This window comes from Acipenser ruthenus, chromosome 1 (assembly GCF_902713425.1).
Source record: "Acipenser ruthenus chromosome 1, fAciRut3.2 maternal haplotype, whole genome shotgun sequence".
NCBI classification, from domain to species: Eukaryota; Metazoa; Chordata; class Actinopteri; order Acipenseriformes; family Acipenseridae; genus Acipenser; species Acipenser ruthenus.
The window spans coordinates 41300164-41315639 of NC_081189.1; the positions used below are offsets into that span (position 1 = coordinate 41300164).

Below are 15476 nucleotides of genomic sequence, written 5' to 3' on the forward strand. Positions count from 1 at the left end.
CCAGTTCTGCTCTGTTGCTTTTGAATCACAGACAGTATGTGCCTATTTGGGGAGTTTTTGAGGCTTAATATAGTCTTTGTTATAAAAATGTGCTTTCATTGTGGTGAAAATAATTAAAATCAGGTTACAGTAATAATTAACTCATTCCTTCTGTACATATTAACTTCCAGTACAGATCTATTTTGTTTGTACATGGACCTATTTAGAAAACAGAAATATGGACGTTAGTTCCTTGTCTGCAAGGTGTTCAGTTTTTTTGTGACTAAATTTGGGACAGAAGCACCTGCCAAGCAGCCAGCTTCTATCAGCCCTTTATCAAGTCTGTATAATATTATCTGCTGTTTTGCCCATCATGACTGAAACTAGCATAGGAGATGTACTGTTTATATATTCCAGAATTCATGTAATTTACACAACATTTTTTTGCCTAATAAATTTATGATTTTGTTGTCAACAAACTGCAGAATATAAATAAGAACACAGCCTACATGTATATACACAAGTTTTCCACTGTAGTGTTATATAAATGACATTATAGGTTTTTGTGTTACATGTTCCCATGTGTTGCTACAACTGTTTACGTAAGGTGTGTGTATTGTTTTAATTTTTTAAATTTTTTTTTTACATTTTGACCACTTTTTTAAACTTTTAAATGGCATTCCCTACCTCAAGATGGCTTCCCATGTACCTGCATGGACCTCTCAGAACTACATTTCCCATCATCCTTCTGCTCACATATGCAATTGAGATGGATTTACCAGTGAGCAGGAGGATCATAGGAAATGTAGTTCTGAGAGCTCCATGCAGGTAAAATGTGAAGCTACCTTGAGGCAGGGAATGCAATTTAAAAGTGGTCAAAATGTTAAAAAATTAAAAAAATTAAAACAATACACACACCTTACATAAACAGTTGTAGCAACACATGGGAACATGTAACACAATAAAATAAAAAGGTCCTTATGTACCTTTTAAGTAGTCATGGTAAAAATACAGTAATTAAACCGTACTGAAAGCATGGCATGTATCGTAAATTACATCAAAGTACAATACACCATGATCAGTCCACACAAAAAGCATGGAAAAGTTATACAATCTCTTTCTAGGGCAACACCAGTACCACTGCTCAGCCCCTATGCCAATCTAGCGTCAGTAGAAAGCAGGTTTTGTTGTAAAGAAACTGCAAGGTTTAACATAACTGGGGCAAGTGACTCATCTATAGAGCTCCGTCCTGTATATTAAAGGTTTTCTTTCTGACTGCTTAATTCAGAATATGTGCTGAGCGTTTTATAATAAATCTATTGCACTTATGTATTTAAGGTCCATTTTTTTATGCAATCGGTATCAGTTATCTTCACTTATTTGTTTTACACAGGGTTACACCTTGTAAATATATTACTTTTTTAGTTGAGATAACAGATATTGTTTCTCAGTCTTAGCAGTCTTAGTAGGATTTAAAAGACTTACCAGTAAATGGTGTTGGAATTCAATCTCATCAGGTGTGTTTTTTCCTTCTTGTTTATTTTTCAGAGAGACACAAAAGGCCAGTACCTCCTGGATCATGTTTGCAACCATTACAGTCTCCTGGAGAAGGATTATTTTGGTATCAGATATGTTGATCCAGAAAAACAACGGGTATGTGATTAAAATACACTAACATTGAAACACATTCTCCTTTACTGTCTTTCTACACAGTAACTAATTCAAAATTAGATGTAGGGATGGCTTAATGTCTACAAAATGTCTGCAAACCCTTTCCAATAGCTGTGTCTCCTCTGAGTAGTCTGGGACCTGAAATGCATGGCATGATTTATGTTGCACTAAAATGTTTAGATTTTTTTCAGACACACTACAAAATACAGGTACATTAACTACAAGTAGTTATACTGTAGTTCCCATTTATTGTATGACATGTGGAATCTCTATGCTACTCACTTTCAATGGTAATCCAACTGCTTTTATTCTGTGATGAACAATATTGTACAGATTGGATAAACAAATGTCACAAAGAGTCCATGGACAGCATAGTGAAAGCAGCCTGCCACTGAGTCAGACTGAATCAGTTGAAGTCGAACTTGAGGCAGAAGCAGTACATCATTGACTTTTTAGAAACCAGGACTTTCAAACAAGCAGAGACCAAAGCACTTGTCATATACTAACTATAACTAGAGGAAGCATTGAGTGTACCTGATAGTATAACATTGATGCGCCTTAGCACATAATCCCTCTGTTATGCAACGAATAGCCTATGTTTTTCTATAAATTTCCACTCACACCTGAAGAAGAGGCTTTTGAGGTCTTGAAACCGATTCCGCGATATAAAGGGCCACCGTATAAAGGGGCAGCACTGTACTGTAATCCACTGCATTAGTGAGAGTTGAAAGGGGCAGCTGGGAATTGGAGTTTAAGTACAGTATGTGCAATGTTTCTTATTGGCTCTGTACTATAGGAGAAAACCACACAGCTATTTACTACAGTGTCATTAACACAGTTTTTTTTTTCTGAAAGGAGGATAACTCATTGCAGTTCAAAAAAAAATAATTGAAATAAACAACTGAGAATTTGAATCCATGGGAATCCATTGTTAAATTGATTATTTCTAGTTTTGAAATTAGAAAATTGTGACACTTTGGAGAGAAAGGCTCTGTTACATTATTGCTGCATAATTTACTAAAAATCTAAAGTATAAAATGATCCAAAACCAAATGTTCAGTATAAGAAGTAGTTTTTAGCTGATAACTTTGTTAATTTATCAGCTTACTGTCCTGCAAGATCAATTTCAGAAAATAACACCGGAGATTTCCTTCTCCCCATTGTACACCCCCCAAAAACAAAACAGTTAAGACTTGGTTGCCATAGCAATAGAAACAGAAGTTCAGTACAGTTTTCCAAGAGACAACGCTGTGCATGCTGATAGTAGTAATGCGTTATACATTATTTAGGTATCTTTATGTTTTAGTAATAATGCTTTCATGCTTTTGCAGGAAGAGTGTAACCACTCAATCCACAAAGCAAGCTACACTGAACTCAAAATACTTCCATTTTAATTGACAGTGAGGTATGAGATGATGATTAATAACGACTAAGGTATACCACCCTGGAATTATATAATTAAAGAATCATTTCAGGGCAAAACAAGAGCGAAATAGGCCAGACATGGCACAGTAAAATGACTATCTGCATACTGTTACCACCACTGATACAACTATTTCGAAGCATAGCATCATTATTTAAAATGTTTGGCAAAGGCTTATACATATTAAAGGCCCCCCTTAATGAGAGTGTCATCTAACACTAAACATTATTAATTCTATTTTCGTACCTTTTAGCATAACATTGTGCTAAATATACTTGTTAGGTAAAAGTAGAGCATATGAACATTTCTTTAAATAAACTACTGCTGACTGTCACTTCACTACCAACCTAAATTCCTTTGGCTGACAAACTTTTGGAATGTCATTCATTTCTGGGGATTACCTTGGTCACTGAAAAACTGAGATTCCACAACTATCTATCCACTGAAAGTGGTCTATGTGCTGGTGCTTCATAATCCATAAACACATGTTGGGCAAGTGTTAGGCTTGAAACACAGGAAGTAGCCCTGTAGAAACACCTGGATGTTATTCTTTCTTGATAAAAAATAATTGATTATTTTATTCTTAAAATGTGTCCTTGTGTGGCAGAGTGTCCCGCCCCTTTGTTTATTATTTATTTATTATGATTTATGTTTATTACGACAAAGCCAATTTGTTATTTGTTATTGTTTTTGTGTTTTTAAAAACCTTGTGAGGATGCGTGACTGATCAGCTGCTGATTTATTTAAATAGCTGACAGTCACGCATCCTTATTAAGCTTGTGCAGACGGTGACCATCTCCCGAGTTAATTCATTGATTAATTGTTGCTAATCGGGAGATGGTCACTGTATATAAACCTGCAGCTCTCTACCCTCGGGGAAGTGTCAGAGGCGAGACGGGTTTTGAGAGAGAGAGGAGATAAAAGCTAAACAAATGCTAAGCCTTATTTGTTTATTTGTTTGGCCAACGCGCCTTTTTGTTTGGTGTGTTTTGTGTTTGTTTAAACCTTTTGTTTATTTATTATTTAATAAAATAGCTGAGCGCCGTAGCGCTCAGTTTCACATCCGCCATCCATTGTTTGGTTTCTGTTTACTTCCTGGTCCGTGACATCACTAACCACACATCACTGCAACAACAGCTCGGTCACACCTTGCCTTTGCACAAAATCAGTGGGGTCTGTAGTGTCAGCAAACCAGTTATATCTATATATTTTTCAAAATACCTCTGCTTTACATTTCCCACACTGATGTGAGAAAAGATCTAAGACTGTAAATCAAATTAATTTGTGTCTCCCTGGATGGGGAAGCAACAAGAATACATTTAGGTTTTGCATATGTGCCAAGTGAAGCATGTTTGTTTAAAATGCAAACGTTCCTGCTGCAGCATTCAAGACTCACTGCCACCCTAAACTGTTTATATTTATACACGGGTGCGGTGATCTAAGAATGATCTGTCTGTCTTTCTCTTGCAGCACTGGCTCGAGCCTAACAAGACTGTTGTGAAGCAAATGAAATGTAAGTGTTGTCAGTAGTTTTTGTTGTTGTTGTTTATTTCAAGCAAACAATGCTTAAATATGTATCCAGATGGTGCTGTCGTAGTCCTGTGCCAAACTGAAACCCTGAAAGGGATTACATATTTGCTCCTTTGCAACACATTTCAATATGCAGAACAGCTTGGCTTTGCAAATTGTTAATGGGGTATCTGCTTGCAGAGATAGGGCTGCAGGACTTTTGAACTAATTTGTCCTTCAGTCCTTGATTGCTCTCACAGGGTAAGCCCTCTTATAATTGTACACAGAGGTATTGAAACCCATCTATTTCAAATATACTAAGGCAATTAATATCAGGCATATGGTAGTTGTTGTGAATAAGGTCAATTTGTAATAAAAATAAAGATATAAACACCAAATAGTTGAACGAGTCTGAAAAGGGACATGCACAAACAGATGTGCTGTAGTAGTGTGATGGTGTACTCTCTGTAGCTCTCAGTTCACTAAAATGACCCATGAGAGCCACTGCTTTAGTCACTTGGGTACTAAAATACAAAACTTTTCTACTTTTAACCAGGAACTAATTGTTTATGTTGGCAAAGAGCTGTACATTAGTATCTGTAAGTCCAAAAACATTTCGAAAACTCAATGTGACACATCCTACAGGTGCTTCTGTAACTGCCTAAAGGGATCACTGGCCAAACACAAGAACAGTTTCAGAATGCTCAAACAGGTGTGTCCACATGTGAGATGCAATATTGCTTTGGACCTCAAAGCCCATAGTGCCTCATATTTAGTTGTACTTTGTCAAATCCTAGCAAAAGGTATTTGCTAAAGTCATATCTAATGTATGGCAAACGTATTGAATATCAAAACACATACAGGCAATGGAATCGACTGATTGAGTACTCTTCTGCTGTACATGCCTTGTTTTTTTTAACTGTATTAATACTAGAACTCATGCAGGCTGTGTCTTTAAATAAGACAGTTTGCTTTTTTCAAGCACTACCTGACAGATACTGTAAGACATTAATCCCTGTGGCAAAGCAAAGCCTGTTACTGTGCCATCAAAATAATGCAGTCTGTCACAAAAATGGAAAATTGCTGCTACAATAGTTTTGGGACTGTGTGGAATACAGGTCAGTAAACATATCGACGTAGAATACAGGAATGTCCTGCAGTTGTAGTGCCACAGGTGAAGTAAGGAAACATAGGTAAACCTGCATCTTATTGTTGGATGTCTAACATCAGCATCTGCTTGACATAAAATACATATTCAAATATAAGTAATAGAAATATGAAGTAGGCTAACTCCAAATACAATATATAAGAGGGCTATGGTGAGCAAGTTATTGGGACCCTAGTCTTTTTTTGCAAAGTTACCTGAGCATATTGATATTGATTAAACTGATAATCTTTTTTTTTACTTTTCATGGCAGCAGTGTATTTGACATGTGATATACTTTGAACCATCAAACACAGTCATCATTAAGAGCAGGTGGTTGCTTGCAGTTTGCTGGTTCACTCTGTCTGATGCCAAGGTTCCTCTGAAAGATAGGAAGAAAAGGGCTTGCTGTCAATTAGCTCGCTTTGTATAATCCCATCTTTCCTGAAAATGGCAAGAGAAATGTTTGGGTAACATTTTAGTCAGAGGGCATTATGTTGTGTAGAATATTTATTCCAGTCTGTTGCTGCTTCTGCATTAAAAATGAGTAGTATAGGCACCCCTATTATTTGCCTGAGATTGCCACCACTAACCTTCGACCAGATATTGTCTTGTGGTCTGGATCAGCACGCCTTGTTCACCTGGTAGAGTTAATAGTGCCATGGGAGGATGCTGTAGATGAGACGTATGAGAGGAAGAAACTGCGGTATGCTCAACTAGCCACTGAAGCGGAACAGCAAGGATGGAGAGTCTGGGTTTACCCAGTGGAGGTGGGTTGTCGAGGATTTGTGGCACTCTACAACCCGGTTTCTCAGAGACGTCGGATTCAGTGGCCAAGAGTTGCTTCGCACAGTGAAGAACTTATCTGAAGCAGCAGAGAGGAGCAGCAACTGGCTGTGGTTGAGACGGAATGATTCTGGCTGGGGATCTCAAGCACAATAGAAAGGAAAGCTGATGTACAGGTAAGTAAGCTGGGCTGAGTTGAGTGGGGGATGGAGGGGGGTGATGCTGGGACGCCAGAATCACCGTCGAGCCCTCTTGAGGTGTCGTGGGCTAGTCGACGAAATACAGAGGATGGAAGGTGCCCACTTGAAGACCCCAGTGATGTACCCTACTTAGCTCAATCCAGACGGTTGTCATGCTGATGCGCTGGAGAGACCGCACTGTGGTTGATCCCTGGAGCCAGCATTGCAGCCGTTGTGTGTGCTGATGCGCTAGGGAGGCAATAAGCTGATCCCTGGAGCCAGCATTACACTTCAGCCATCAACACCAGACAGAAGGATATCTGCATCATCATATGGAAGGAAGCGCAAATGGACAGAGACACATATGGATCACATTAGTTTACTGTAAAGCTACGTCTTAGTTGGTGCTTATCTTGGCTAGAGCTGAGTTCAAATCAGCATGAAGTTTTAACATCTACTCTCGTGTAATGGAAATCATGCCAACCTTAAAATTCATGTAACTTACCAATTTACAAAGCTAAATACTGGTTTGAGAATGTGCTCCAGTCAAATTTAATTGACAAGTAATTAAAGTTGCCTTTCAATTATGAGGTTCCCTTTCAAGTAAGAAATGTATCTATTACCGAATGGGTATTTACCTTCAAAAGACCCGAAACCTGAATAAGATATATCAAAGCTGCTCGCAGAGTCTGTGACACAGTCATGGCCCGCCCACGAGGGCACAAAACCACTGCGGACACAGATCTCAACGCCATTTTTCCTTTCAAAACTGACCTGACAGGAGAGCTGGTTCAGATAAGTACTTGTTCCTTTTTCTGCTATATATTTAGCATTTACTGTGTTTTTACACAAATTATATCTGATATTAAAATAATAGCTGTATTAGTTTTACTAATTACTCGTATTTGTGCACTACAGCCTGTCCTTTGTTACGCCCCCCTGCGGCCTTGTGCCCCTCGTGAAGCCAGTGGCTTGAGCGGTTCCTTCCCAGGAATCAAGCAACATAAGTTGGCTGACTTGTGCTCTCCCCCAGACTGCAATAGCTCTGGCTAGAGTTATTCATTTCTTGTTTTGGTTTTGGCAGAACAGCGCGTTTCCCCATCACCGTCTGTCATAGAGGTGGCTGCGCCCTCTCCACTTAGCTCTGTGTCAAGGAAGAGTAAGTGATGTGCCTGGGGAAAAAGCCCACATAGGAAGCCGCCTTCCTCATCTTCCTCTGCTTCTCCTTCTCCTCCCCCAAGGAAGAAGAATAAGAGTTGCCGTTCAAAGCAATGGGTGGACTCGGAGCAAATGGAAAATCTCTGGGCAGCTGTATCCCAACAAGGAACAGTTCTCACAGAGTTACTGCGTGAACGTTCGGTGCCGCCTGCCCCGCCTATCCCCTTGGGGCCCCAGGGGGGGCTGCAGGCACAGATTGGCCACAGGAGGACATACTGTCCATTGCCGCTTCTCATAAGGTGGGTGAAAAGGAGCTGGTGTTCCCGTCTGAGGACGTGGAGTCCGACGGCACGTCCCCTGCGGTTAGGCTCTCCCTGTCGGCAGAGCTTCTACCGCTGATCAAGAGGGCCACTGCAATTTTGCCTACAGAAGGAGAAACAAGGCAGTCCATCTTTGATGATGAGCCTACCATATCTCCGGTGTCCCCCCCAGTTCACCCAGATTTTCTTTTTGAAATCCAGTCGTCCTGGGATCATCCGGCTACAGCTCCTGGCCCATTTTCCACCAGTGGAGGCTTCAATTGATGCCTTGGTATAGGCGCCTAATTTAGTGATCGGGTCCAAGGATGCTACCTGCCCCAACAAGCAGTGCCGGGTCTCAGAGGTGATCCTCAAGCGTGCCTATTCAGTCAGTGCGTTCGCCGCACGGCTAGACAATTATAATAGTATTCTGTTAGCCTGCCCGTCCTGTTTGCTTAGGTCCCTTTCTGACAGTCACAGGCCCGCACCACAACAGCTGGATGATCTGTGCTTGGTTAATAAAAACCTGCTCCGTGTGTCAAAGCTCAATGGGCAGGCTGCAGGCAGAAACCTGGCTGTGCTTCCCAAGCGACCACCCCGAGTGTGCAAACCAGCAGCAAACTGGCGCTCTATGCCCCAGCAGCCTTAAAGAGACTTTAATAGGTTCTGTTGCCCTTTTCAGGGAGCCATCTGGAGTATTGGCATCAGTGCACTACGGACATCTGGGTGCTTACTACCGTGCAGACTGCTACTCACTGCAGTTCAAGCATGGTCCCCCTCCCTTTTGGGGTATGAATGTAACATCAGTCACTAACCCACAGGACGCCGCAGTGGTGTCTCAGGAGGTAGCAGCTCTGCTGAAAAAAACGGCTATTTGTATGATAAACCTCCTCCAGTTGGAGGAAGGGTTCTACTCCAAGTACTTCCTAGTGGCCAAGCGGGATGGTGGTCTCAGACCAATTCTCGATCTCAGACAGGTCAACCTGTATCTGTCGAATGAGGTTCAAAGTGTTGATGATGCAACACACGGACGGCTGTTGCAGTCAATCAGGCCAGGCGACTGGTTCACCACGGTGGACCTCAAAGACGCCTATTTCCACATTCCCATAAACCCAGCGTACAGTGTTCGCTTTTCAGGGAACAGCATACGAGTGTCGTGTCTTGCCATTTGGCCTCTGCCTAACTCCCTGTGTCTTCTCGTAATGCATGGAAGATATCCTGGCCCCAATGAGACTCAAAGGCATCAGAGTGCTCAATTACCTGGACAACTGGCTCATTTGCACCCAGTCTCCAGCACAGGTAGTGGCCCACACGTAACTTGTCACCGGTCATCGTCAACGGTTGGACCTTACAGTGCATCATGCGAAGAGCCAGCTCACACGAGGCTGAGGCAACTGTTATATGCCTTCCCACCGCTCGCCCTGCTCCCGCTGTGTCTGGAGAAAATCAGGCAGGACTGGGCCATGGTGCTCTTAGTAGCCCCTGGTTATCAACGATGCAGCTCCTGAGCGGCCATCCATGGAGACTGCCCAAGTGCCGCGACCTGCTCAGTCAGGTGTGGGGGACTTTATGGCATCCCAACCCATCGAGCCTGCAGCTCTGGGTCTGGCCCCTGAATGGCAGCATTGGATCCGTCTGGGTCTGTCCAGTGGGGTCATTGACACCCTGCAGAATGCCAGAGCACCATCCACGCGTTTCCATTACAGGCAGTTATACTGCAATTTATGCAGGACCTTTTTGACCTTTTTTAAATGCCTATCTGGCAGCCATTTCAGCTTGCCATGTCAAAATTGACTCGGTCTCCCCAGGGGCTCACTTCCTGGCGGGGCAATTTTTGAAAGGGGCTAGGCGGCTTTGGCTGCCTATGAAAGACATTGTTCCTCACTGGAGGTTAAACGTGGTGCTTAATGCACTCATGAAGCCTCCATTTGAGCCCATGCATTCAGCTGAGCTTAAATATTTATGGCTCAAAGCGGCTTTCTTGCTTGCTATCTCACCTGCTTTGCAGAGGTGTGAGATGCAGGCATTCTCTATTGCAAAAGCATGCTTCTTTTTTACAGAGGCCAGGACAAAGGTTACGCTGCTTACCAATCCTGCGATTTTGCCGAAGACGATCTCGGCATTCCATGTCAACCAGTCTGTGGAATTGGAGGCTTTCCATCCACCCCCTTTCCAGTCTACTAGAGAGCGACAACTCCATACGCTCTGCCCAGTTTGGGCCCTGGCGTACTATGTTGACAGGACAAAAAGATGGAGGCACTCTGAACAGTTTGTGTCTGCTATGGGATGAAGTCCCATGGTCAAGCCCTGTCTAATCAGAGGCTGTCCAAATGGATAGCAGACACGGTCAATACTGCCTATCAGCTGGCCACCTTGTCCCCACCGGAAAAGTTCACTGCCCATTCCACCAGGGGCATGGCAACTTCATGGACTTTATTCCATGGTGCATCTGTCAAGGGCATTTACAATGCAGCGGTGTAGGCTACTCCCCATACCTATACTAGGTTCTACAGACTGTGGTGGATACTCAAAACCCTGGTTTTGGAACTAGAGTGTTATGGGCGGCTTCTTAGTCTACCCTTACAACACAAGCATAGAGGTGAGTTTCTCCATTTTTTTGCCCTAGCTATTTGTTACTGGGGTTCCGTATGGTAACGCACAGAGCAGCCTCTCGGCTTAGCCTCATAGCATTCTTGTTGGTCTCCAATATTGCCCTTGCGACGGCTATGGTACACCTACCCGTATGGTAATGGTTACATTTCGTACTTGAAAGGAAACGTTAGGATATTATTATAACTCTGGTTCCCTGAAATATAAATGTAACCATTAACCTTTCCATGATTGCAGCAGGCTTGAAGGAAAAATGACGTAGAGGTCTGTGACCACAGTGCTTTTGTGCCCTCTGGGGCAGGCCATGACTGCGTCACAGACTCTATGAGCAGCTTTGATATATCTTATTCAGGTTTCGAGTCTTTCGAAGGTAAATACCCATACAGTAATGGTTACATTTCTAACATTTTTAGGGATTGTTAGGCTGGTGGTGGTGGATGGGCTTCCATGTTCAACTTCTAACTTACAGTACCTGATAAAGGTATGTCTTTATCAGGACATACTGTAAACAGTGCAGAACAGTGTGTCACAAGTCTGACAGTTTTACCACAAAACATGACAGTAGCTATTTTGAAAGTACAGACGGTCATACACCTTACTTGTGTTAGTAATATTTTTTTCATCTGTTCTCAATTTTCAGCTCATCCACCATATACCATGTGCTTTAGAGTGAAATTCTATCCCCACGAGCCCATGAAGATAAAAGAAGAGCTTACCAGGTACTTTATAATTTGATATGCTCAGAGATTATAAATTGTTTGAGATGTCAACAAAGTAGGAAGGTGTTTCTTAAAAATTCCAGGATGTCGACCCCAGGATTGTAGCGAGTACGACTCAAGTTTATATATATACAAACAAACACTGCCCTTCAATAAATACTGGGGACCTACAGTCTGAGAGATTAAAACATATTCATAAAGGGATTGTCCACTGAGATGTGACAGTAGCAAAAGTTACACAGAAATATATGTAGCATATATATATATATATATATATATATATATATATATATATATATATATATATGTGTGTGTTTATATAAATCAGACAATTCATGTTTAAAGTGGTTGTAGCTAGAACATGAATTAATAAATGTACCTGTGCCTATATATGTCTCAAATTTGCAGTTTTTAAAGAAAAACTTGTTCTAGCAAACATTTATTTTCATTTTAAAACATGACATCTAGTACTGTACTAGGTTAAAGAAACATGACATCTAGTTCTGCGCTACTGTAGGTTAAAGAAATGTCTTGTTTGTCTTACCTTGCCTTCCAGGAAATCTAATACTGGTTCCTAGTTCATTTCACCTCAGCAGTGTCATGGGGGTCAAATAATCTTACTGGCTGCAAAGCATATCAGTCATTATAGGAAGAAGCTGGTTGGTTACTGACAGGAAAGAAGACCATGAAGGGGTGGGGGAGATTTCACTCTCCAGTTTAAATGACCAAATGACAGAAAACAAGACCTGCAAACAGATTTCTTTAACATAGCAGTGAAGAACCAGACATCATGTTTTTAACTTGTACATCAGTTGTACAGTTTCTGTACTGTATTTTAACAGGAGAGGTTTTTATTAAGTTGAACAACCATCATGGCTGCCAGTAGATTAGATTTCTTTCATACTATTGCACAGCATTTTCAACCAGCTTTGCAGACATTGAACACATTAAAGCCTGGGACACACATGAGTGGAAAAAGCAGCATTTTGCAGCGCATATCGCTCAGCATTTATTTTTATTATTATTTATTTATTATATGAGACTGAACTCACATTGACGAAAAAATACTGTAGCGGAAAAGTATCGGCAGAATTAGGCGAGCGATTTTTTGCAGCTGAGAAATTATCCCACACGGCAACTCTAGCTGTAACCAATCAGATGGGTGGTTTGGGATGCATGATACATCATATCTGGATGAAAACTTCAGAATATCCATCAACATGATTTGTGTGATTAATATCTTATACTACTTCATCACACACATAAGTAACAAGAAGACATTCAAAACATTTTGGCCTGGTTTTATTGGTACCTGTTAGGGGTAATACAGTTCTTGATATTTAATTCTGTAAGAACAGAAAGTTAAGGGGGGGGGGGGGGGGGGGGGGAATGAAACTTTCAGAATCATAAGGCGTTTTTTTTAAAAAACATAATGAATGGTTGCTCTACTAAATTAACACCTCTTTCATTGCCGTTTATTTAAAATGTAACTAAGAAATCTGAAACACAGAGTGACAAGGTAGCGTTGAGATGATGGGAAACATACTGTTGCACAGTACAATTCCTTATATTTCTTACCTGGTCGGTAAATAACAATATTTTCTTAAAAAAATAACTGTATATACTCGACTTATACTGCTAAATGGCATATAATTTAGTTTGAAATTCTTCCTCTTCCGTCTCATCATCACTGGAACTCTAGTCCATAATTTGTGGCCAGTTTGGCTGTATTGATAGGGTCATGATTTACTAAATGGCATATAATTTAGTTTGAAATTCTTCCTCTTCCGTCTCATCATCACTGGAACTCCAGTCCATAATTTGTGTCCAGTTTGGCTGTATTGTTAGGGTCATGATTTACTTTGGAAACCGCCACCGCATACTGTAGTGTGTCCACCTATTTTGCAGTACCGCCCCTCACTGCTCCCAGCTAGTAGTTCCGCGCCACTCATGTGTGTCCCAAGCTTAAGAGGGCAATTTCAATCTGTCAAGAAAAACTTAACTGATTGGTGAATAATATAGTCAGTTCAAATGATAAAACAAGTGTAACCCTGTGATGGGATACACCCCGCCCCTGTACATATTTTATGTTTTGTAGACGGTAAAATGTCTTAACTCTTAATATCCAGGAATATAACTAGCAAACCTCCGATTATTAACAAAGCACTTCACTTGCCACAATATACTTTTGCAGCTTGTTTTATGTGTACATAAGTTAATAATAAGTTAATAACAGTACCTGTTTATTTTGAGCGAATACAAGACTGATCACGTAACGTGGATCCAGCATGTAGCTGACCGCAAGGTGGAAGCCTGAACTGAAGGCAGATATAGTGCTATTTGATTCGCTGGCTGCTCCGAAAAATCAAGCTAAATGTAATGTTGAATTTCATTAGCTGGCTGTGATGTAATGCTTTGTTGTTGACCACTGAGGTGTAAGACCATGGGAAGAACGCTTTTTTAATATGATTGTATGTTTGAAAACAACGGAAAGAGACCAAAAGAGCAGGCTGAAAGGGGGGAAAAAAAAACATTAAACAAAATCTTGAATATCGTTTTCGTTCCAAAATTAATTTTGTTTTGTTTTTTGTTTCTGTTCCATGAAAAATGTTGGGGTTTTTTTCGTGTATCATTCTGGTTCCGGTTCCATTTCGAATCCCTGTTTTTAACAATGCAAGTCCTATCCCTGTAAACAAAACAAAATGTAGACCTAAGGACCCATTTGGATTAGACCTCAATTCTGTACTCTGGCTGGTATGGTTGAAAATATTTGTTTTACTTAGGCCATGAGACTGCATGATGGACGCCACTAGCAGTACAAACCCACAGAAACATAAAATATGAAATGTTTCAGACAGACAGAAATTAGTCAAAATGCCTTTGCTAGTTATTGCTGTTATACTGTATGCTTGCCTTCACCAACTTTATATCAAGTGACCTGATTGTCATTATACATCGCTAGCATAATGCTACAAAAAGTAATTATACTGTTACCTATATGACTAGAAAATCCTGAAAGTTCCCAGTGGTTGAATCTGTTTACATATTCTCTGATAACCTTTTGAAGACCCTAGTTTTCCTTTAACAGGATACGTTTAGTTGCGACTACTCAGCATGTGTGACTGATTTGATTTTTTGATGAGCTTTGTTTTTTAATAAAGTCCCCACAGGCCAAATACACTCTTTGTATTTAAACAGTTCCCCTCTGTTTCTTGTCTTACATTTTTCAATTGCAGAAAAGGCGATGCTGCTCATGATATCAAAGTAAAACTATACTGGAGATGACAATACATTTAATTATGTGATAAAAAGCTGAAGTAGATTATTCACTACCACGATTAATTAGGATGAAAACAAGAGGCAACCAACCCAGAGGAATTTAAGTACTATTTCCCATGGCAATGTATTCAATGAGCATCAGAAAGCCATGACTTTGGAATATGTCCAGGTTGTTGCAGTCAGGAGTGGTAATCTTTGAAGCAGGTTTTCTAATCATATTGAAACATAACTGAAACATTTCGTGAGACAAACAGACTCACTGCGCTTGTTTAATACAGAACGTTTATTCACATATTATATGGGCTCTGATCACTGTGGTCTGTCATGTCTGCAGCTTCAGCTGAGAATCTTGTTCCCAAGGAAATGGCAGAGTGAAGCTGACACTGGGGGCGTTGTTTACAACATGCCTCTCGGTTAGCCGACTCTCAAGGAATGCTCAGATGGCTCTAAGACTACTCTGGAGTATATAAGCCTTCCTGAGAGCCAAGCAGGCGATGTTTTGAATATCTATTGAAAGATGCCTTACCCTTTCCCAGCTCTTTATTTATTTATGACTACACATCCAATATTTGAAGTGGTTTATATTCTATGGTGCTTCATACCACTCTACCAACACTCACATATAATAATACCAGTATTACTTTTGTAAGAACTTCATAGGCAGCTAATGAGGAAATCAGATGGTTGTGTTGCAGATTATATATGCTAATAAGATCAGGA

The 15476-nt window shown here is 40.7% G+C and overlaps 1 protein-coding gene across 2 annotated transcripts in view; it reads left to right on the plus strand.

The window, feature by feature from the left end:
• LOC117420904 (FERM domain-containing protein 3) overlaps positions 1 to 15476 on the plus strand; it is a 126785-nt gene that overhangs the window by 69191 nt on the left and 42118 nt on the right. For both annotated transcript variants that reach the window (XM_034034646.3, XM_034034647.3), the window contains exons 2-4: positions 1528 to 1632; positions 4544 to 4586; positions 11399 to 11477. In XM_034034646.3, coding sequence (XP_033890537.3) covers positions 1528 to 1632; positions 4544 to 4586; positions 11399 to 11477 — 227 coding nt within the window. The remainder of the gene's footprint in view (positions 1 to 1527; positions 1633 to 4543; positions 4587 to 11398; positions 11478 to 15476) is intronic.